General features: G+C 39.3%; 1 protein-coding gene across 1 annotated transcript in view; it reads left to right on the top strand.

Annotated features, from left to right (window-relative positions):
- Nucleotides 1–23,636, top strand: part of LOC126281097 (serine/threonine-protein phosphatase 6 regulatory ankyrin repeat subunit A-like) — a 333,802-nt gene that overhangs the window by 210,645 nt on the left and 99,521 nt on the right. The window contains exon 10 of the mRNA XM_049979815.1: nucleotides 19,755–19,874. Coding sequence (XP_049835772.1) covers nucleotides 19,755–19,874 — 120 coding nt within the window. The remainder of the gene's footprint in view (nucleotides 1–19,754; nucleotides 19,875–23,636) is intronic.

The raw sequence follows: 23,636 nt of genomic DNA, 5'->3' as shown, positions 1-23,636 counted from the left end.
AGACTGTGAGCAACAGTGCATAATGGGAGAGGCAACTGTGTAGGAGTAAGGAAGAAGATGGGCCACATAGAGCAAGGGATGGCAGGGTAGTGGAGGGGGACAGTAAAGAGCTGGTTTGGCTGTGGAAGTGTGAACAGGGATGAGGTGGAGAGAGTGTCAGGCAGCTAGGTGCAGTCGGAAGGTTAGGTGAGGGTGGGGGACTAGCAGAAAAAGATCAAAGTAAAAAGACTGAGTGGATTGGTGGAATAGAGAACTGTTTAGTGGTGGAAGGGGAACAGGGAAGGGTCTAGATGGTTAAGGACAATGACTAATGAAGACTGAGGCCAGGAGCATTATGAGAATGTAGGATATAATGCAGGGAGAGTTATCACCTGTGCAATTCAGAAAAGCTAAGTAGAATATTTTACATTTTGTTGAGATTTAAATAATCAATTAATTTTGGATAATTTTTATGGTGAAATAAGATAAATAAGCATGATATAAAAATTATGGGTCCACTAACATCAAACTAAACCAATGGATTCACATTGAGAAAGAAATGCAATACCAATATTAGAAAATATTAAAAGGGCAAAAGATGTATCATGTATGATTCATTACAGCTGTATTCCCATCTACTATATTCCAGACTCACTCATGTGTAGTCATCTCATAGCATCCACCAGCAAAAGACCCCCAAAAAATCCTCTCCATGCTCTCAGTGAGCCCCATGACCAGCTGCTCTAATCAGAGTCCATACACTGCCACTCACATTTCATTACAAACAGTCATTTATGCTTAAAATTTTAAATATATCCACTGAAAATCGTTTAGCATAAATACTTAAATATTCTCTTTCCATTCTTAAAGTTTGTAAAATTCTTTTTCTTAATTTTTTTGAGATTATCATATCACCAGATTCAGCACACACTATTCAAGACCCTTTCGTTATTTACTCCTGCCATTTCCACACTGTATTACTCAAATGATATATTTTATAATACTAGTTTCCAACTTTTCATACAATAAACATGTAATCAGATCATATCATAACCACCAATGCAGAATTCCGTTTCTCAGCAGATGATTTGTGTTGGCACGTAGCATCAATATTTATGTTTTTTGTTAAAACAAGCTTAGTTTATGCTGATGTTGATGTATGTATTATTTTTCAAGTCTCATACATTCACAGTTGTGATTTTAATAGTGTTGGCAATATATTGCACTGGTGCTTATACTGGTATTTCCAAATCAGTTTCCTCTTGTCAGAAAATTCTTGGCAAAATTCCACACAGTACACATGTTCAACAGGCGACATGGTTCTGTAGCTGTGATATTTATGTTATTATGCGACACTGTCACCTGTTATCGTACAGTGTGTGTAGATGGCCTTGAGGGTGTCTCATTCCGTTTAAGAGTGTTGCTGCAAGGCAGAAAAGGCCTTAGAAGCACATGGAATAGATTGCTCTGTCCTATTGGAGTATTTATCAGGTGGAATCCAAAGTTTTTGGGACTGGTGGTGCCATTTGGAAAGTAGGAGTAGTAGAACTTGCACCAATAGGTGGCGAGAGCTACATATCTGATGAGTCAGCATGCCGGGTGGCATTCAGCTGGGAGGACGTGTTGTGCGTTCACAGTAATTTCCGTAATACTCTGTGTTTGGTTTGTGGCAATTTTATGATGGATTTGCGAATAGAACAGTGCATGTGTATCAAATTCTTTGTGAATCTCGGGAAAAGTGCTATGGAGACCCTTGCAATGATTCAACAAGTGTTTGGGGGACAGAGCATTATCCAGAGACAAAGCAACAGTTGTCCCAGTGGAAGAGCCCAGGCTCTCCAAGACCCAGAAAAGTGTGACAGGTGAAGAGCAAAGTGAAGAGCATGATCATCATTTTCATTGATACCAGGGGAATTGTGCAAAAAGAATTCATCCCACCCAAGCAAACAGTGAATTCCATGTACTACTGTGACGTTTTGCAATGGCTCCATGAAAATGTGCAGCAACGACAGCCCGAAATGTGGTGTCAAGGGAACTGGCAGCTGCATCATGGCATCGCACCCTGTCACACATCCTTGCTTACCAGGAACTTTTTGGCAAAAAACAAAATGGTGGTTGTACCCCACTCACCGTACTCGCCAGATTTGACACTTTGTGACTTCGTGCTATTCCCAAAACTGAAACTCAAGTCAAAAGGCTGTCAGTTCGACATACTAGAGAGGATTCAAGAAGCATTGCTGGTAGTGATAAACACACTCAAAGAACAGGACTTCCAGAAAACGTTTGACCAGTGGCAGAAGCACTGGGACTGGTGTATACATGTGGGTTGGGAACTACTTCAAGGGTGATGATGACCATTAGACCAAATGTAAGGTTTTCAAATATGGCAGCACCAGTGCTGAAAATTTTGGATAGCACCTCGTACGCTGATAATCCAAAAATTATGTCCACTGACCACCACAATCATGGATGCTGCCTGGTGGTGTGACACGTGACATGGTAACAAAGGTATATAAATGGAGCAGACATGGGCAGGGGATCACCCTAGTGAAGATATAGGCTGCAAATTGGAAAATATATGGAGATAACTGACTTTGACAAAGTGCAGGTTATTGTTACACAGTGCCTGTGAGTGAGTATCTCAAAAACAGTGAAGCTGGGCAACTGTTCATGTGCTACAGTCCTGAGCATCTATGTACAGAGAGAGGACAGTGGAGATATCACTAGGCACTAACTGATTGGTTATCCATTGCTCTTCACAGAACATGGGGTTCAGAGACTTTTAAAGTAGGTTAGGTGGTGATCTCTGGCATCTCTGCCAAATGAGCACAGTGCTGATGCGCACAAAAGTGTTCTGGAGCACACCATTCATTGTACATTGTTGAACATGGAGTTCCACAGCAGACCACCCACCAATGTGTTCACGTGTTGTGGCCCAATTACGTCAGTTGTGATTGCAGTGGGCACAGGACAATCAGGATTTGACTGTAGATCAGTGGAAATGTATCGGCTCTTCAGGAAAATCACAACTTTGCTACATTAGCTTGATGGTTGTCTCCACAAATGCCAACATCGAGTTGAACAATGCCTTGAAATGAGCAATACACCACAGAAGCAGGCTGATGGGAGCATTATTATGCTATGGGAGACATTCTGCTCCACTTACATGGGGACTATGGTAGTAATCGAAGAAATGCTAACAGCTGTGAACCACCTGCATCCCTCCATGCTTGACATCTTGCCCGATGGCGAAACCATCTTTCAGCAGTATAACTGTTCAGGTTTTGGAGCCAGAACCGTGATACAGTGGTTTGAGGAGCTTTATAGTGAACTCATGTTGATGCCTCAAAGACAAAATCCACCCGATGGAAATCCTGTGGAACCCACCTGGGTTCCTATCGAGTGCCATCACTTCATACACAAATCAGCGGCGCATTATTCATGCAAATTGCATGAGCTGTGTTTAGATATCTAAAGCCTCATACATCCACAAACCTACCAACAGACTGTCAAATCCCTGATACACAGAAGCAGTGATATATTTCATTCTAAAGATGGGCAAACAAACTATTAAGCAGGTGGTCTTAATGTTTTGGCTCATCAACTTATGAGACAGTACTGTACCTATACCATAGGGGAATCTATCTGTTCCTACTACCAGAGGGAGGCAAGCGGTGGTACCTGCTTGTGGTAATCTTTCAAAGCCTGAAAGCTTGCTGACATCAAGGTGATCATTCAAAACATACATCTTTGAGTCAAAGCTGATTTATTGGGTAAGAGATTTTAGCTACATTTGCATTGTAGTGGTCATAATAGTTGACCTTACACAGAATTCTTATAGATATTTTACTTTCATGGGTGGCTGCATGCAGTCTAGTCACGGTGAAATAATTTTCCATTTGTCCGAGTACATTACGCTGGATTGTGTGAACCCCAAGTATTTGAAGGGTGGTTACCTGAAAGAAAACTTGCACAGGTTGCATTTGAGTCCTTTTGTCACCAGACTCTGCAAAAAGAGTTCGATCTTCTGAAGGTGGCCCTGTGGAGTCTCACCTGAACCAAGATATCTTCATGACATGCAGCACAGCTTGGAATGCCTTGAAGTAATTCGTCCATAAAATGTGTAACCAATGTCTCATTGTGGTAAGCAACACACATTACAATACCATGTAGCAATTGATGTACAACATGCTGGAAAATGGCGAGATTCCAAAAGGTAACTGATTGTAACAGTTGAGGTCATATGGTGTCTTGAGCATGAGGGAAGGCAGGTGATGCTGTGTCTCTGGGAATTTGAAAATATTCTTATGCAAGCTCAATTTTACTAAATAAGGTGCCACAGTCTAATTTTGCAAAGAGTCCTTCTCTGGATAGTAAGAGGCAAGTTTCCACTTCAGCTTGTACATTTATCATCTCACGAAGTGGAATGAACTTCTAAGGATTGGAGTAATGAAGGTAAATTGTTGACTTCAATTTATTGGCAGAGAAAGAACAGTTGTGTAACCCATTCTTAACTGATTGAGATTTTGGGATCTCCATTAGGTCAGCTCAATTTAAGACATTGAAGCAACTTAGAAGCATGCAGCTAGATTTACACCAGTAGATTCAGTTAACATGTGAGTCTTATGGAGATGCTCTGTGAACTTGAATGGGAGTCCCTGGAAGGAAGATGATGTTCTTTTTGTGAAACACTTTTGATAAATATTAAAGAACAGGTATTTGCATCAGACTGCAAAATTACTACTGCCACCATTGCACATTTCATGTAGGGCTTGCAAAGACAAGATGAGAGAAATTGGGGCTTGTTCTTAGGCATATGAACACTTGTTTTTCTCTTCCTCCATTTGTGGGTGGAATAGGGAAGGAAATTACTAGTAGTGGTACATGATACCCACTGGCATACACCATATGGTGGCTTGTGAAGTATGTAGATGAAAGTCATCCCTAAGCCTCATTTTACCACTGGGCTCAGATACTGTTACCATTGTAAAGGCCCACTGACAATTTGGTATAGCCAGTAACACATTTTCATGAGTGAGTCTGTCTAGTTCTGTTTTGAGGGCATCCTTTGGAGCCAGTGGTACCAGATGAGATTTGAAGAAACACAGGTCACCCATGGTCTTAAGGGTGATTTAAGGTACAAAATCAGTTGTATTCCCTAAACCAGGTACGAACATTTGAACATATCTAACTCACAAAGCCTTTATTGTGGTGCAATGTCCTTCTATGACGTGACATGACAAACAGATAACAGACATGAGGTGGTTTGTTTTGGTTCTGCATGACAGCTTTTCTGTGTGCCACAGTACTGCCACAGGCCTGTAAGCAGCTCTGGTTTTTATCAGAAGACTGGGTAGGCATGGAACCTGTGAAAGACTGCTGCAGGTTGCACACATGAGGCTGTCAAACTTGCTGAGGTCTGAATGTGACATCATGCTGGCTGTTGTGCTCAGCACGATGGGTAATCAGGATTGTACACACCTGCACATGTACAACATAAACCACAAAACTTACAACAGAGTTTGATACACCAACTTTGAGAGCTCAGCAAGACATTTCTTGTGATAGATGGATTGACTGTGTGCATTAGATTTCCTGTGCACATTAGTGTATCTAATTAGTTATTGAACTAAGAAAGAATTTGTAATGAACTCTGTCTTTAATTGCAGTCTTAGTAAATGAACTACAGCAAAGTACAACATATCATATGAAGGCCCTCATGGAGACAATTCAAAGAGCTATTTACATATTTATACATACTTAATTAGCCAATGAGAGGTGACTGAGTCAAATGTTTAATTAAAGTCAGCATAAGTAATTGTGCAGGACAGCTACACAGTCAGCATGGCAGTGTATGGTGGATAAAGTAAGCACACATCATAAACAACATCTACATTATAAGTTTTCTGTGTTTAATTGGCAATTTTAATTAATTAGAATTTTCCATAGTTTTGCCCATAATGTGCTATTAAATATAAATAAATTTGGATAGCAGCAATGTAAAAAATCAGGTGATTTGCTACAAGATTTATGTGCCATTTATGTATATATTGTAAATGTTTGATGCACAGTTAACAAAAACTAAACGTTGTTGTCATGATATGAAATGTGTAATCACTTTAATTAAGAGCATTGATGTACAACTTAACCAAAAATGTATTGTAATATATTATTTTAGTCAGCATTTTAGTGAGCATTTCTGACACCTGTAGCTCTAATAAGCATGTATAAATCAGAAGCTGTATTTTGGACTGGTGAAATCTCCTACTAGCTGATTGACATAAATTTGTGGAATTTATAGAGTTTGGTTCACTTATACGATCACATGAACTTAGAATAATTAGCATCAAGCATCAATTTGATATGTATCCTCATGAGTAGAGCCAGTCAGAATGAAGAATAATTTCATGGTGAGTAGGACTCTGACTGTTCAGTGTGAACCCTGCAATATTTTGTGTCTGCCGACTAATGAATTTGTTCAGTGTCAGTTTCACTTATGTTCTTGCAAGTTTTTGGTTTGGTCTTAGAGCACTGTCCTCTGGTGATCACTTGCACTTGAAATAGTTTTACAGTGTTATTGGATTTAATCAAAATTTATAGTCAGTTTCTAAATTCTATATGGGAGCTCAAATCACTTATAAATCCAATTAACACAAGAATTAGGTTCCACGAACCTGCTGTTTATTTTGTGGGGGTGTGTATAAGAAGAGACTATTTTGAACTTGAATGTCATTGTTGGGAAACATTATTTACATGCTGCACCTGTTGTCAAACCTAACAGACGTTTTATTCTGATTAAGTGTATCAGGTGAAATTAACTTAAATTTTTATTAATAAAGCAACCAATGTGACCACAAAATCTACTATGTAGAGACAAATCAAATGCTTCAACCAACAGTAACATATGCATGTATTATTATCATACTGTTGCACTTCAAATTACGTGGCATGTACTGTTTCATGAATTGTAAATCCAAAAGTATGGAAAGAGTCTACCCCTGAAACGTTGTCCACTTTCGAGTCAACAACCACAAAGATATTTACTAGATGAGTGACTTCGTTGTAAATGAGTAAGACTGAAAGTTTTCCTAGCAAGCGCACATTATATAGTCCATAGGCCCAAAGACTAGTCTTGACTGCTTGCAAGGGCAGCTACCCTAAACTTAAGTAAGTAAGCTAGTTTAGCATGTAAATAAAAGCAGCACCATTGTCAAGGGGTAGTTTCAGTGAGCATTTGCTTATGAAGAACATTTGCTGGGCTGCATTCTCAGAACTTTGCATTTCTGTAGTTTTATCACTCACTGTGGTCCCTTGCATGGGCTGGGGCACATTTGCAGTGGATCCGCATGCTTTAAGAATTTCCTTTTGCGTTTGTGGTACATTGCAAGACTATGAGGGCACATAATGCATGTGTGTTGAAGGAAGCCAGGAAATGGCGCTGCCACTAACATGGCCCATCACTGATGGTGTAGTTGTTGACAGGGTTGTCTAGCTTGTGGGTAAAGTGAGGGCTCTGCCAGAGGTGGCACTGTGTCCACATAACTCATTGCCGCAATGTCTTCTTCCATTGCAAGAAAAATCTGCCTATGTAGGGTGTTTCATAGGCTTGAGTTACTCACATTTCCTCCAACAGAAAATGATCCAATTTCCTCACTGCATGGTTCCTTGCTTATGAGTTGGGAGTAAGACACATTGTAATGTCCCTGATTGGAGAGTCACCTTGATCTGCACACACAAACATTCAAAAGTGGAATTCCAACTTAATTCATGTATTTCAGTGGCTCAGTCTGCATAAGAATGTTTGAGGAACTGTTTTCATTTATGAAATTCAAACGTGGCAGCAATAACATGTTTCTTCATCAAAAAATGTTTTTTTCTTTTTTTTTCTAATAAAGAAAATAATCTACACAGCTCAAGTTCTCACAGATTCTTAGTTTCTGTATCAGGTGATACAGCTTGAGATTATTACCTGAGAAGAACATGGCTTTTGTCTGTCTGTGGTGGAATTTGGCAAGCTGTGAAATACAACTGCAATTGTTGGTGGCTATGCATTCCACACTTCATATTGCGGAAAAGCCATAAACACAGGTAGAAAGGAAAACATACTTTTTGCATTTGCTAACACTTAGCCTGTCAGTAATATTGCTACCATTAGCTCTTGATAACTCCACATAATTTGTGTTAGTAGCTGTTGTAGCTTTTCCATGGCTGAAGACCCACACTCATGCCTAGTCACAAAATGTTGAAAGTCCAATTTGCATGCATCAAAAATCACTTTTGTAAAGACAATCTACACAGAAAACTAACAAGTGCTTGCGCTGGTTTATACAATAAATTGTGATCCATTACGGAATGTTCCCCAAAGCAGTGCTATCTTTAAGTAAGAAATTTGCAGAGTGTCAGAGTTCAACAAGTTACTAGTAAAGCCAGTAGAGTCTGAAAAAGATTAAACACCTGTAAACCAAGTCCTGAGTGACAAGCAAACTATTAAATTTACTGGCATGCATTTCCATCGTAAAAACGCTGCTATAGGATCACATCTGTGTAAGACTGGCCCTGGGCTGGCTCATATTCAGGATTTTGGAAGGTCTGGCCATATCAGATGGCACACCTGGTGGCAAGCACCATCTGGCTAGTGGTTTCACAGCTGTCAACAGTAATTTTGCGTCATCTACTCAATTTACATAGTGAGGTCAGGTGGCACACTATATCTCTGCAGCATCTGGACATATAATAGTAATTTATGCCGTTCAGAAACACTGTGAAGTTTTTGAGGCAAAGAAGAAATTAGCTAAATCAGCAGTCACCAAATGTGATGATCTGACATCTGAAAGCATGAAAGTATTGGACAGTGCAATCTCTCAGTTCAAGTTGCAGAAAGTGTGGACCAGGAGTGGCAGGGTAATCATAAAGACAGCTGTGGAAAAGCACTCAGTGAGCAATGACATAGAATTTATAAGCCACGCTGAAACCTAGGTAAACACCAGGTAGTTTGTGCAATCGAGGCTGATTTTTTATAATTATTTCAGTACTTACGATTGCTGAAGTGCTGCAATGCTGAAAGTTCTTAAGCTGTGAGAGCCCAAAATGATATTTTTAAAGAAACATTTTATTTTGTAGTACTTTCTTTGAAAATAGTTTCCAAATACCATCATTTGTTTGTGTATTTATTGATTGGTTGATTTATTGATTTTTATTGTTGTAGAGACCTCAGAGATCATCTGCGGCATTACAAAAGTCAATATTACATAGTATAAATGTTACACAAATAATTACAAAAACAAGAAAAATATTACACAATATTAATATTACACAAAAAATTATGGTACCTTTACACAAAAACAAAACAGAGAAACTTCTGGTACAAACATATATTGAATAGTAAATTTAGCCAATTACATACATACTTGTAAATAGAAGCATATAAAAACTGATCACAAAGTGCAGTCATACCATATTCTTTGCCTCCCTTAAAAATTCATCAGTTTCGTTAAATCTGAGCTAAGGAGAAATTCTTTTACTTTTTTTTTTTAATTGTTAAATTGGAAGATCCCTGATATGTTGGGGTATGGCATTAAAAAATTTTATGGACTTGTATAAGAATCACTTATGTCATGTCCATTATACTTGCCCGGGCTGTTATGCCGTGGTCGGTTGATGAATTTTGTCTCAATTCCCAACGTTTCGTCTCCGACTGCGGGAGACATCTTCAAGGGGGTCCGTAGGTCGATAGAAGGTCCAACACACCCACTGGCTCACTACTGACTGCCACTAAATTCCGTCTCCGCGAGCTCCCGCGCCGCGGTGTGACGTCACATGTTTTGAAAACGTCAGTGCAATTGGCCGCTGTCCGTCGCCGTCGATCGCCGTTGCCATCACCCAGTAGTGGACGGGTGGTACACATCTTCTGTAACACCGGCATCCATATACCGTTTAATTTCACGCCCTCCTCCTTTCGGTTGAAATTATTTGGGTGTTTAGCGATTTCGATTGCCTCCCTGTAGAGCCTTTCGTAGTATCCGCTTGTGGCCGCTAGTACTTGCGTCTCCTCGAAACGAATATTGTGGTTCCCTGGCTGGAAAGCATGCTCCGCAACAGCTGATCGTTCCGTTTCTCCTCTTCTACAGTTTCCCTTGTGCTCTTCTAAACGTTTAGAAACCGTTCTTTTAGTTGTACCCACATAAACATCGCCACAGCTGCATGGGATCCTATACACTCCAGCTTTTTCCAAAGGTTTGCGAGCGTCCTTGGCAGGCTTAAGGTATTCCTGTATCTTCCTGGTGGGCTTCTAAATTACGGTAATATTCCGCTTCATCAAGATCCTCCCTATTCTTTCCATTACATTTTTAACAAACGGCAGGAATACCTTAGATTTTGCAGTAGCCCGTACGTCAGCATGGTTTCTGCGTGGCTGCCTCAACGCACGTTTTATTTCAGCGGACGAATATCTGTTCTTCATTAATGCATTGTGGAGATGTTCCATCTCAGCATCGAGCAACTCAGGTTCACAAATATTTTTAGCTCTTTCCACTAACGTCTTGATAACACCCCGCTTCTGTTGTGTGTGGTGGTTAGAATCGCGGTGCAAATAACGGTCTGTGTGATTGGGTTTGCGGTATACTGAGTGGCCCAAACTACCATTTTCGTTTCTAAAAACAAGGACATCGAGGAAATGTAATTTGCCGTCTACCTCCTCCTCCATTGTAAACTGAATTCTCGTGTTTATGCTGTTTAGATGTTCGTGAAACCGGCTTAGTTCTTCCCTACCATGTCTCCACAGCACAAACGTGTCATCCATGTATCGGAACCATACATTTGGTTTTTTGCTGGCAGTACCTAAGGCCTGTTCTTCGAATTTCTCCATAAAGAAGTTTGCAATTACGGGACTTAGGGGGCTTCCCATAGCCACGCCATCCATTTGCTCATAAAACTGTTCATTCCACTTGAAGTATGTGGTCGTCAAACAACACTTAAATAGTTCTAAAATATCAGCAGGAAAAATTCGATCCAGCTGTTCCAATACATCATTAAGTGGAACCATGGTAAACAGCGATACCACATCAAAGCTGACCAATATGTCCTCCGGCTGGCTCACTATGCCATCCAATCTGCTGATGAAATGTGTCGAATTCTTTATATAAGAGTCCAAACGGCCCACATGTGGTTTCAACAGCGTAGTCAAAAACTTGGCTAACGAGTAGGTGGGCGAACCAATGGCACTTAGTATCGGTCTTAATGGCACACTTTCTTTATGAATTTTGGGCAATCCATAAAGCAGCTGTGGTGATGTTTATGTGGATACAACTAAGAGAACAGTTTCTAAACGTTTGGAAGAGCACAAGGGAAACTGTAGAAGAGGAGAAACGGAACGATCAGCTGTTGCGGAGCATGCTTTCCAGCCAGGGAACCACAATATTCGTTTCGAGGAGACGCAAGTACTAGCGGCCACAAGCGGATACTACGAAAGGCTCTACAGGGAGGCAATCGAAATCGCTATACACCCAAATAATTTCAACCAAAAGGAGGAGGGCGTGAAATTAAACGGTATATGGATGCCGGTGTTACAGAAGATGTGTACCATCCGTCCACTACTGGGTGATGGCAACGGCGATCGACGGCGACGGACAGCGGCCAATTGCACTGACGTTTTCAAAACACGTGACGTCACACCGCGGCGCGGGACCTCGCGGAGACGGAATTTAGCGTCAGTCAGTAGCGAGCCAGTGGGTGTGTTGGACCTTCTATCGACCTACGGACCCCCTTGAAGATGTCTCCCGCAGTCAGAGACGAAACATTGGGAATTGAGACAAAATTCATCAACCGACCACGGCATAACAGCCCGGACAAGTATAATGGACATGATATTTCCGGCCGTGAAAGTCTACATTTTAGAATCACTTATGTTTTTTTATTGTTACATTGGAAAGAAACTAGGTCCTGCTTGTTCCTTGTGTTATAATTATGTCACATGTCATACTGTTGATAACTCGGATAGTTTTCCTTTACACTGTAGTATAAATATTGATGGTAGGTTCATAATCTGTAATGAGTTTTGATTCAGATGATTAATTTACTACCAAATTATAATTTTATTCATTAGCAACATAATCTTAAATATTCGGTTTCTCGACTGCTCTTACTGTTTCCTTTTACATTATTATTTTATTCCTGTTGCTTTAACTGTTTCCTTGTACATTATTATTTTCAGCATAATCACTCTTTTATTACAATTTTCTCATACTACCATACACTGCTAATCTTGTTGCCATGTTTTATGGATCTCCAGAAAATTTAAGCAGCTTCAACCTTCACACTTTGTTTCAGACAAGCTTACCTGACCTTTGAACTTCCTCTTCCTTCGACCTCTCTCTCCCATTTACAACCAGCCTGTTTACAGTTTCCTGCCCCCCCCCCCCCCCCCCTTTCTCCTCCTGCTCCCCTGCATTCTGCAAGGTACTGAGCTATGACTGACTCTGGGACAGCCATTCTCTTTATGTGCTGGTTCATAGTGGAAACAACCCATGATAGCTCTATATTACAGCTTGTTCACACATAAGTGTGGCCTTACCAGTCCACCTGATGAAGCTGCACTGCATGTTTCAGGAACTCATCTTTCATGTCGTACTCCTTTCAGAGACATGGCTGAATCCGAATATCCAGTCCAGTTCCATGAGTCTCAGTGGTTAAATTTTTCTGAGACATGACAGATGTAACAGATGATGGGGTTGAGTGGCAAGTACAGGCTTGCTCCCCAAGGCCATGCTCAAATCTAAAAATGAGGACAAACAGCCCAAATACATGTCACTGAAGTTAAATTGCTCAACAGACAGTGTCTCATATATGTAGTACACAATATGTCTAAAGCTGGACAGCTCCCTAGCTTTGACTCTGCACTATCAAGTGCTGCAGCTTCGTATGAACATGGAATTGTAATTGGAAATATCAACATAAATCTTCTAAACAACTGCTCTACACACTCTTACAGTCCCACTCAAACGTTACTTTGATTCCACTTGAGCTTACTCACTGTGCAGCAAACACTCATCTGTTGATTGCTGTATTCACAACCAAATCTCTGGCTAGTATAATTTGCATTGATCAGATTTCTGCACCTAGTTTGTCTGCTCATGTTACAATATTCATGACATACTCATTGCAATGGTCAAATAACAAACCACAAGTTGTGACTTTTAGGATTTTAAACTCATGAATATGTCTGAGCTTACAGCTGACACTTATGATATTTCTTTGCATACAACTGCAGGAAATAATTTTGACAGAAATAATGTATATCTACATTCAATAAGAGACTCAGTAATTTATATGATAAACACACTCCTCTAAAATTAGTAAGCGTAATGAGAAAACCAGCACCATGGCTTACAGACCAGCTCAAACACCTTGTGAATATCAGAGACACAGCACACAGGATATGGCACAAATGGCACCTGATGTCTGATAATCATCTCACCTACAAGCAACTATACAACTGAGATAGTCAATCTGTGAGGAATGCAGTGCTCAGGTGTGGTCACTCTCGAAATGAGGACTTCCACAAACCTGCTGTTCCATGGGAAAATGTGCAAGGTCTAAGAATAAGTAAAGCCAAATCTGCAACTGTTGAAGATCTAAATGAGTATTGCACCATGCTAATATCTTTACTTGACCATCACACAAGGGTGCAAACTGCTAATTCCCTTAAAGTATAAGTAGTTGGTACAAATGAAAACTTTTCTGTAGCTGGTAACCCCTAACATAATCAGGAAGTCAATTGCACAAAATTATTTGTGAGCTGCACAACATGATAATGTTACAGTGCAAATGGTGAATTTTCTCTGTGATCTTCTACTGCCCAAAATAAGTCATTTTTAACCTTCAGTGCAGATGCCCATTTCATCTGAGCTCCAGTGGGAATCTAAAAAATTAAATGCAGATAGGTGGCATTGGGTAGGGAGGTGAGTCACCCAGGGAGCATACGAAGATAGTCTGATCATCTGTGATAAACACTGTGTCTGGATGGCATCGTGGTTAATGCAACTGCCTAGTAGGCCCAATAAGCCGGTCTGGCACACATTTTCATTCATTGCCCCTGATTCCATGCAAAACCCTGATGCAGCTGATATAGTCAGTACCTTCCCTCCTCTTTCCTTCCCTTTTCTTCCCCACCTCATTCAATTGTGTGTGTGTGTGTGTGTGTGTGTGTGTGTGTGTGTGTGTGTAGTGAGTGAAGTGTTATGAAACAATGTGTGTATAGTGTGTGCAGTGACTGATAGTGAAATATGAGTGAATAGTGTGGCATTACATTATTTAATGAGTTATTTGTAAATAAATTATTGTATACCAGGAGTAAAATCTAATGATTGTCTCTAACTAGAAGTCTGTAAATATATGTGTATACGAATTAGCTTATTGTAAATTGATCTAAGCTTGTAAATACTGTGACATGTCCTATATCCTTGTAAAAAGAGATCTACGGATGAATAAAACTACTACTACTACTACTACAAATAAGCTTTTAGATGAATACCAGTGTGGTTTCCAGCAAAATCACTTCATGATAATTGCTCTTATCAAAGTGATTGATGAACTGAAATGGGCTATGGACAAACAACAGGTGACTACTACTTGCTTTTTGGATTTCAGCAAAGCTTTTGAAGCTTTTGACTTGGACATTCTACCTGCTATCTCGAAAGTCAAAATTTTTCTGCAGGTGATGTACAGAAGGTTCTAATCATACATTACATCTCTCCAATAGTGTGTAATGATTGGAACAAAAAGATTGCAATGGAAGGATGAAGTATCAGGGGTCCACAAGGAACAGAAAGATCAGTATTGAGCCTATTAATCTTCTCATTATAATATATTATGTTAATGATGTGTCAACTATTCTCTCCCACTGCAAATATCACCAATAAGCTGATGACCTTCAGTTATATCTAAGTGCAAGTCCAACAAATCTGTGCACAGCTATCCAATGTGTAAATTGTGATTTACTTGCCCTATCAGAATGTGTGAAGAATATAGGTTTGAAACTTAAGCCATGTAAAATGTAAGCAATCTTAGTCACTCACAGGAGACTTATTACCCCTCAGATCAATCTCTTCCACCATTAATCCTAAATAGCACAGAAATAACATTTTCTTCTTCTTAGGGAATAATTCTGGACCATCTCTTATACCGGTCTGAACTGCAGTCTGTAAGAAAGTGTCAGTGTTACATCCCTCATTACAGAAATATAAAGAAAGCATTTCCTTTTGAGCTTATAAAGAAATGACTATTCCCAATACTTGAATATGGTGATGCTATTCTCTAAGGACTATTGTATGAAAGCTCATGCAGTCTGGAACTGGTAATGAATGCTTGTATACAGTACATTTCTGATGTGCACTTTTTCAGCCATATCACTCTACTAACAGTTATCATGGCTGAATGGCCAATAAGCATGGAGACTATTATACTCTGTGTTTTCTGAATCATTGCACTCCCTCTATAGTCTTCAACTCTTACACTACTATCTGAACAGCGTAGCTGAAATACATATTCTCAACAAAGTAAAATCCTCTCTGTATCATCACATAATGCTGACATGTTCTCTAAATCATTTTCTGTGCCATGAACACAGCTTTGGAACAATCTTCATCAACTTATCAAAGAAATTAAATTCCTTCTTAACTTCAAAAGAGAGCTAATTCAGTCACAATAGCTGTCTATCTGATAGCCTACATAGCTCACCCTTGTCAGTCTGCTCCCCGACAACTTTTCCCTACCCCTTATCAGCAGAGCTCTCTGTTTATATCCTTTCGTCCCTAACAGCCACTGTCTCTGCCACTTCTCTTTTTTTATCCCCTCCACTTCTGGTAGTAGTAAACATGGCTTCAAATATGCTAAACTAATCTGTATCATTCTAAATCCCATTTACTGTTACTATTATTATTATTATTAACATGATAAATGTCAATTATTATGATTATGGTTATTATTATTACTATTATTATTATTATTATTATTATTATTGTTATTTAAGTTCATTATCTTTGGTGTGTGTTGTTCTGGGTCAAATGCAAGAGAGTGCCTTAAGGCCCTAATCTGGCCAGGCTAAATAAGCAATAAATAAATAAATAAATATAATAATCCGTGATAATTGGTATTTGAATCTAAGGTGGTAAAAAAGAAACGTAATGTTGAACATACTACTATTTGTAAAGTTATATAATAATAATACAATACGCAAGACACACTCTTCTAAATACATAATTAATTTACAACACCACAATAAGATGTTTACTGATTTCTATTCACATAATTTCACAAAGCATTTGTTGTTCTTCATATAAGTATGGTACTCTTCTAATGAGTAGAAAGGGTGTTTTACTAAAAATTTCTTAAGTTGGTGTTTCAGTTTAATTGTAGGAAGAGCCATGACTGCACTAGGCAGTGCATTAGCTAATTTTATACCTGCGTACTGAGGCCCCCTTTCGTAAAGTGCTGTTCTGTGGCTGCCAATGTAAAATCTTTCTTTATTTCTAGTATTGTACTGGTGGAAATCTGAATAAGTGTTTGGGTGCAGTCTTTTCACAAGCAATATGGCTTTTAGAATGTATGTGTTTATAACAGTAAACACCTCTGTTTTTGGAAACAAGTTGCGACAAGATTCCCTATATTTTGCTCCACAGATTATTCTCACACCCCTTTTTTGAAGAATGAGTAGCTTATCTAGATTAGCTTTGGTTGTTGCCCCCCCCCCCCCCCCAAATTTCAATACCGTAGTTCAAGTGAGAGGAGAAAAGAGCATGGTATGCAGTCTTTAGGACTACGGTGTCTCTACAGAACTTGCTAATAGTACTGATTGCAAATATATTTTTTGACAACTTAGTTGCTAGGGAGTCAATATGTGTATCCCAATTTAGGTTGCTTTGGACTGTTATGCCAAGGAATTTTACACTAGACTTTTTCTTTACCAATTTGTTGCCCATGTATAATTTAATTTCAGTATTCAAACTACTTTTGTTAAACTACATCAAACATGTTTTACTGGTGCTTACAATTAAAAAACTTAACAATTTCTTTTGTCACATTATTGCACTCAGCCTCTAGTTCATTACATGATTCCTTTTTACATACAATCGACGTGTCATCGGCATACAGAACAATTTTGGAATTTATAGTACAGTATTTAATATCATTTACATAGATCAAGAACAGAAGAGGGCCCAACACCGAGCCCAGGGGCACACCATATTTTATGCACGTGATCTCAGATTTGTAGACACCACTTTCCATTTTAAGTAGAACAAATTGTTTTCTATTGCTCATATAACACTTTATTAGGTCATAAGCAGCGCCTCTAATGCCCATTTTCCATAGCTTGTCTAATAGGATGTCAACTTTCACACAATAAAAGGCTTATTCCAGGTCTAGGTACACACCTGCCACATGTTCCTTGCTTTCGATACCCCCTATCACTTCTTCAATTAGTTGGGCAGCTGCAGTGCTAGTTGATTTACCTTTTAGGAATCCATTTTGATTTTCAAACATCAGGTTGTGTTTGTTAAGAAAGTTTATAATCCTGTTGTATATAACTTTCTCAACTATTTTGGAAAAGACAGGAAGGATTGAGACTGGTCTGTAGTTTTCTATTTTGTTGTTGTCACCTTCCTTAAAAATGGGTGTTACCTGTGCTATTTTGAGTCTGTCTGGAAAGGTGCCTGATTCTATTATATTGTTGACTGCTGCAGACAGAGGTACAGAGACATTTTGGCTACAGGCTTTTAAAACATTAGTATTTAGGCCATCATGCCCAGCTGAATTAGAGGGTTTTAGGGAGCTAATGATGCCCATTATTTCTGCACAATTTGTGGGGGCTAGATATATACTATGGTCACATGTATTACCTTTAAAACTGTAGTGCATGTTTTTATGTTTGCCATTTATGGCTTCCCCTATGGAAGAAAAATATTCATTAAAAATATTTGCAATTTCCAGTTGGTATTTTGTGAGCATACCATTGTGGTTAATAGTAAAGTCCATACAGGATTTGTCATTGCAGGTTCTAAAACTGTTTATGACTGCCCAGATGCCAGCAGTTACGTTGTGTAAGTTTTGAAGCTTATTTGCAACATAGTTGCTCCTGGTCTGTGAGAGTAAGTCCTTACAGTGTGCTTGATATATTTTGAAGGCTTCCTTTACCTCAGGAATCTCTCTATTATTCAGCATTGCACTGTGGAGTAGTTCTAATTTTTCCCTCGCTTCAGTGACATTACCATTTACCCAAATATTTTTGTTTATATTTTTTGTTTGTTTCATTTTTGTGATTACAACTGGGCATTGGTATCAAGGCAGTAATAGAAATCAGCAGCAAAGGTATCATATGAAAAGCTACTATTTTAAAACCATTTTATTTGTGCTAGCATGCAGTTTAGTCTGTTTATGTTGTAATTATACATTTTTCTTTTAGTTACAAATTGTTGCTTTGTAGTGACAGTGGGGGCCTCATGGAGCTCCAATTTAAGCTGTATTGCATGGTGATCTGAGATGGCTAGTTTTAAAACCGATGCACTGTGGGATAGGTGGGTCATGTTTGTTATTATGTTGTCAAGACATGTTTTACTATTGCCAATTTCTCTAGTGGGTTCTCGAATGAGTGGGGTCAGGTTAAATTCATCACACAGATGATGTAACTTTTTGGTGCTGACATCATTTGTTAATAAATCTATATTTATATCCCCAGTAACTATAATATTTACATGACCATTTGGCCCAGAAAATGTTGTATCTATATATACAAGCAAGTCAGAAAGATTTACAAAAAAGGTATCTGTATTTGCTGCAGGTGGCCTGTAAATACCGATAACTGTTATGTTATCTCTACCCCATTTTAGGTTTATTGCAGCAAATTCTGAGACTCCCTCCAAGCAGAAGGCACTCACATCAATAACATTAAAATTACTTTCATTTACAGTGAAAATTGCTACACCTCCCCCAGTCTTGTCTTTTCTACTGAAGGCTGTGCAGAATTTCATACACAATGGTTGACTAATGCTAATCAGAGCTTCATTGTACCAATGTTCAGTTACAACTAATATATCGGGTTTGTCAATCTGTGAAATTACATCTAGATCATTATGCTTATTTCTAAGACTACCGAGATTCTGGTGTATGATTTTAAGGCTGAGTTTTATCTGCTGGACCTTAGAGAATAATTTTGGACAAGCAATGAGTCCAGCAGGCTTTACAAGTTTCCCTGGCTTGCCAGCGGTGGCTGGTGTTGTGGCAAATTTTGTTGAGGTGGGTTGTACCACCCCATGGCAATGGACTTCTTTTCATCACTTTGTGAACAATGTCGCCTGACTGCCTCAATAATTTTGCTACTAACAATCTTTTTGCCTCTTCTGTTCATGTGCAGGCCATGAGATGTGTGCAGCTCCCTTTCTAGATAGCTGACATCTACTAGAGACACATTCTGAAATTTACTACATAGAGCTTTAATCCTGTCATTTGTTTTATGAACTTCCCGGTTCACAATAGACTGTTTCATAAGATCATGCCTCTGTGGAATGTTGACAACAGTTCATTACCACTACTGGATTGTTACTGTTGTAGGCATTACTGTTTATGGATTGATATTTATATTCCATGTATTGACTCATTCCACAAGAGAGAGAGAGAGAGAGAGAGAGAGAGAGAGAGAGAGAGAGAGAGAGAGAGAGAGAGAGAGAAAGAAATTCATTATCCCTCAAGACCCAAGAAAATTGTGTATATTTATTGTTTCATTGCAGGTACCACCTCAAGTCATAGCGTTTGCTAAAGAACAGATTGAACAAGGTATGAGACTAGACATCGTGGATCATCAGGGCAGGACACCTCTTCATTATGCTGCACTGACAGGAAATCGCGGAGTACAGTATTTTAATTTTTCACTAATGTATTCTTTCATTGGCTTGATCATAGAATATAACATGGTTTAAAGAACTTAATGTTTAATTATGCAGGCATTTTAATATTTAGATAAATTAAATATATAATGCAATTACTGAACATAATTTGAAGTGTTGAAATTTTTATTGGCTGTTTTCTGCATGATAAAAGATTTTGCATTACAGTACACCCATTTGCTTGGCGGAATCTATTGTAATAGATGTGGCTGCATAAAATGTATGTAATGGGTTCATCTTGCCACAATGAATGGATTGGGCAGTGTGTTACCTCTTGAACAGCATTTTAGTTGTGTAGAACACAGAACATTTACTCAAGAATGTGGATGGATTTACTGAGCTAAAATACAATGATCATTAATGTATATCACTATTTTGTGCTTGCATACTTTCTATGAAATGCAATTAAATAAAGGTAGAAAGAATATATGTTTATGGAAATTGCCATCCTTTTTTACAGAATACAATAACCTTCAGGCTTTCCTGGCGAGATCTTGACATGTGTAATAATCGGGTCTACTGCCGGATGTTTGTGTCGCTCTGGCACAATGTTTTGGCCACGTAACTCGTTGCCTTCTTCAGGTGCTACCTGAGACTGCCGTGTTGGAGGATCTTCTCCAGTATTTATGCTCAGAGGGTGCTGGGTGCTCCCTTTGCCGTCCGTGCCCGCCTGGCACTGCTAGTAATGTGTTGTCTCTTCCCCGGTGCAAAGAGAGCACCCAGCGCCCTCTGGGCATAAATACTGGACAAGATCCTCCAACACAGCAGTCTCAGGTAGCACCTGAAGGAGGCAACGAGTTACGTGGCTGAAATATTGTGCCAGAGTGACACAAACATCCGGCAGTGGACCCGATTATTACACATGTACAATAACCTTGTCATCTGGAGGACTATGAAAGGTGATACCACTGCTACATAAAGATTTTGTTGTGTCACATCAGTGATATTTAATTTAGGATTGTGTATTTACAATTTTAATTAAGTGTAAGGGAAATCAGTATGATGCAAAGACAGGTCATATTTGCTGGGTTCTGTCTTTACTAGTACATAGGCAATACCGAACGAAACTAATCACAAAACTTAAACCACTACAACTTCCAAATATTCATTTGTCATGCTCAGAAATTTGAGGGCAAAGTTAATTAAAAACCAGAAGATAACAAATTATATAGTTCTTTATAATGATGGCAAAGCAACTGGAAACTATACATTATCATTAAGTAACATCAACCTACATCCCTGCAGGTAGTGCTATGTTATAATATGAAACTGTCTGATAATAGACACTGAATGAAACATGTTAGGTTAGACTGAACTTACTACAGTTCAAGTTTCTGATATTATCTTGATCTCACATCCTGTGGATCTTATTTTCTTAGCTGCACGAAACAACAGTGGTCTTAGCCCACTTTTGCCCACACCAAAATTGGGTTTACGGTACAGTTTCTATCGGTGTCATTCTAGTAAAGTCAGCCAGTGCCCTTAAATAGTTGTAGGAAATGCTTTACTAGGTCTTGATCGCAAACAGTTTCTGAGAAATTAATGGTCCCAAATATTCTGTGTCATTTGGACTCTAGTGCTTCACACTGGATGGTCTTGACTTGGGGGCTTCTTGCTCTATACCCACTATATGCAGGTGTTTCCTGAAATTCTCGTAGTCAGTCATTAGTCTTGAGTTTAATCTGCTTCCTATTAAACCTCATAATTGCAGAAATTCTATTAAAATGTGGTTCTGACATTTTAGCCTGACTTGTTTTTGTGTGGTATTTTAGTCCAATATTCTATGTGCTGCCTCCTGGCCCAGCGACAAAATGTTAGTTTTAACACAAACTTAGTGAACGTTAAGACAGTTCCTAGTCCAACAAATGGAGTCATTGCTCCTGCTCTGGCCAGCCTATCAATTTGTTCATTGCCACTAATTCCTGAGTGATAAGAAACGCACAGTGAATTTACCCTGTTGCTTTCCCCTGGCCTCACAAGCGATTCATGGCATTCTGCAACAACTCTGCCTGAAATACTATGGCCAGTTTTGTTAGAGAGATTGTGCTCTTTATTCTAGGCTGCAATCCAAAACTCTAGCTTTAGCATCTCCACCTGTATTCAGTCTAACAGTCTTTGTCTCTAAGAGTATTTGTCTCCAGAATGGTAGTGTTGTTCATTCTTCTGCTGCTCCTTACTTCGAATTGTTACACAGAAAGGTTTATTGAAGCAGCTGGAAGCTGTTGTATAGTCAGCTGTCATTTTCCCAACCATTCCTACATTTACTAAATTGACTATATTAGTGCAGGATGCTGGATGACCTAAAGGTTTCCCATTTTTAGACTGTGTGCCCCTGATATTGCCTCCCCTACAACCCAAAAATGTAATGGGGGCATGTCTAGCATGGTCTTCATCCAAGTAGTCTGTACGCTCCTAATACCAATTATTATGACTGCAGAATTGCAGGTTCTTCGTTGACTTTCAAGGACAGTGTAGTCGATGGAGATTACAGAAGAATGGCCTCCCACAAGGAAGTGTTTTGGCTCAAATTCTGTTTAATATATACATGAACAACCAACCTATAGCCCCAAACACCAGAAGCCTCTTATATGCTGACAACCTCACTCTAGCCACCCAGAGCACAGATTTTGAATCAGTGGAGAACAACCTCACAAATGACCTACAGATACCACAACACAAACCAGCTTAAACCAAACACTTCAAATGCCCAAGTGTGTGCTTTTCACTTGAGAAACAAGAAAGCCACTCGCAAGCTGAAAATAGTATGGTCAGTGGTCGAACAGGAACACTACGAGACTCCAAAATACCTAGGAGTGACACTTGAAAGGTCTCTCAAATTAAAAAGCACTGTATGAAATGCTAGTCAAAAGTTGCCACCAGGAACAACCTCATACGGAAACTGGCCGGATCACAGTGGGGTAGTCAACCAGAAACATTCTGAACATCTGCAATGGCACTATGCTATTCTGCTGCAGAGTATGCCTGTCCTGTTTGGTATAATTCCACTCATGGCAAACAGGTGGATGTAGCTCTCAACGAAACCTGCAGAATTGTAACAGATTGCTTGAAATCCACTCCAATCGAATGGCTTTACCACCTCACAGGAATAGCACCACCACCTCTTCAAAGAGAGATGGCTGCGAACAAGAAAAGAAAGGCAGTGGAACAGGAAATTGCCCATCATCTGTATGAGCATGAACCGCATCCACAACAACTGAAGTCAAGGAAATGTTTCCTTAGGAAATCAAAGGAACTTAGAACCACTGCTGAAAAAGCTAGGATACAACTTTGGAGGACTACGACCTACCTTCCCTCTGGTTGGAAAAGAGTTGTTGAAGCTTTAACTCCAGGCCACGATGAGGAACAGACAACTTGGAAGTCCCTGAAAAGACTGAGATCTGCAGTTGGAAGATCAAAAGTTAACTTGGTAAGATGGGGAGACACTGATCCAAATGATATTCGGTGTGACTGCGAAGAAGAACAGATAGTTTGGCACATGCTTCACTGTCCACTGTGCCCAGTCTCCTGTACAGAAGAGGATCTTCAACAAGCAACAGAAAATGCACTGGAAGTGGCCAAGTTTTGGTCAAAAGTAATTTAATCATAACTGTGTAAAATGTATGTACATGTACCTATATGTTTCTGACACGAGAATAATAATAATAATAATAATAGTGGCTGGATTGGCTCTGCACCTTCCCAAACTCCTTAGCACCCTTATTCTGT

The sequence above is a fragment of the Schistocerca gregaria genome, chromosome 1, assembly GCF_023897955.1.
Source record: "Schistocerca gregaria isolate iqSchGreg1 chromosome 1, iqSchGreg1.2, whole genome shotgun sequence".
In the NCBI taxonomy this organism is placed as follows: domain Eukaryota; kingdom Metazoa; phylum Arthropoda; class Insecta; order Orthoptera; family Acrididae; genus Schistocerca; species Schistocerca gregaria.
Note: the sequence above shows the minus strand (reverse complement) of the source record. Positions and strands in the feature narration are given on the sequence as shown.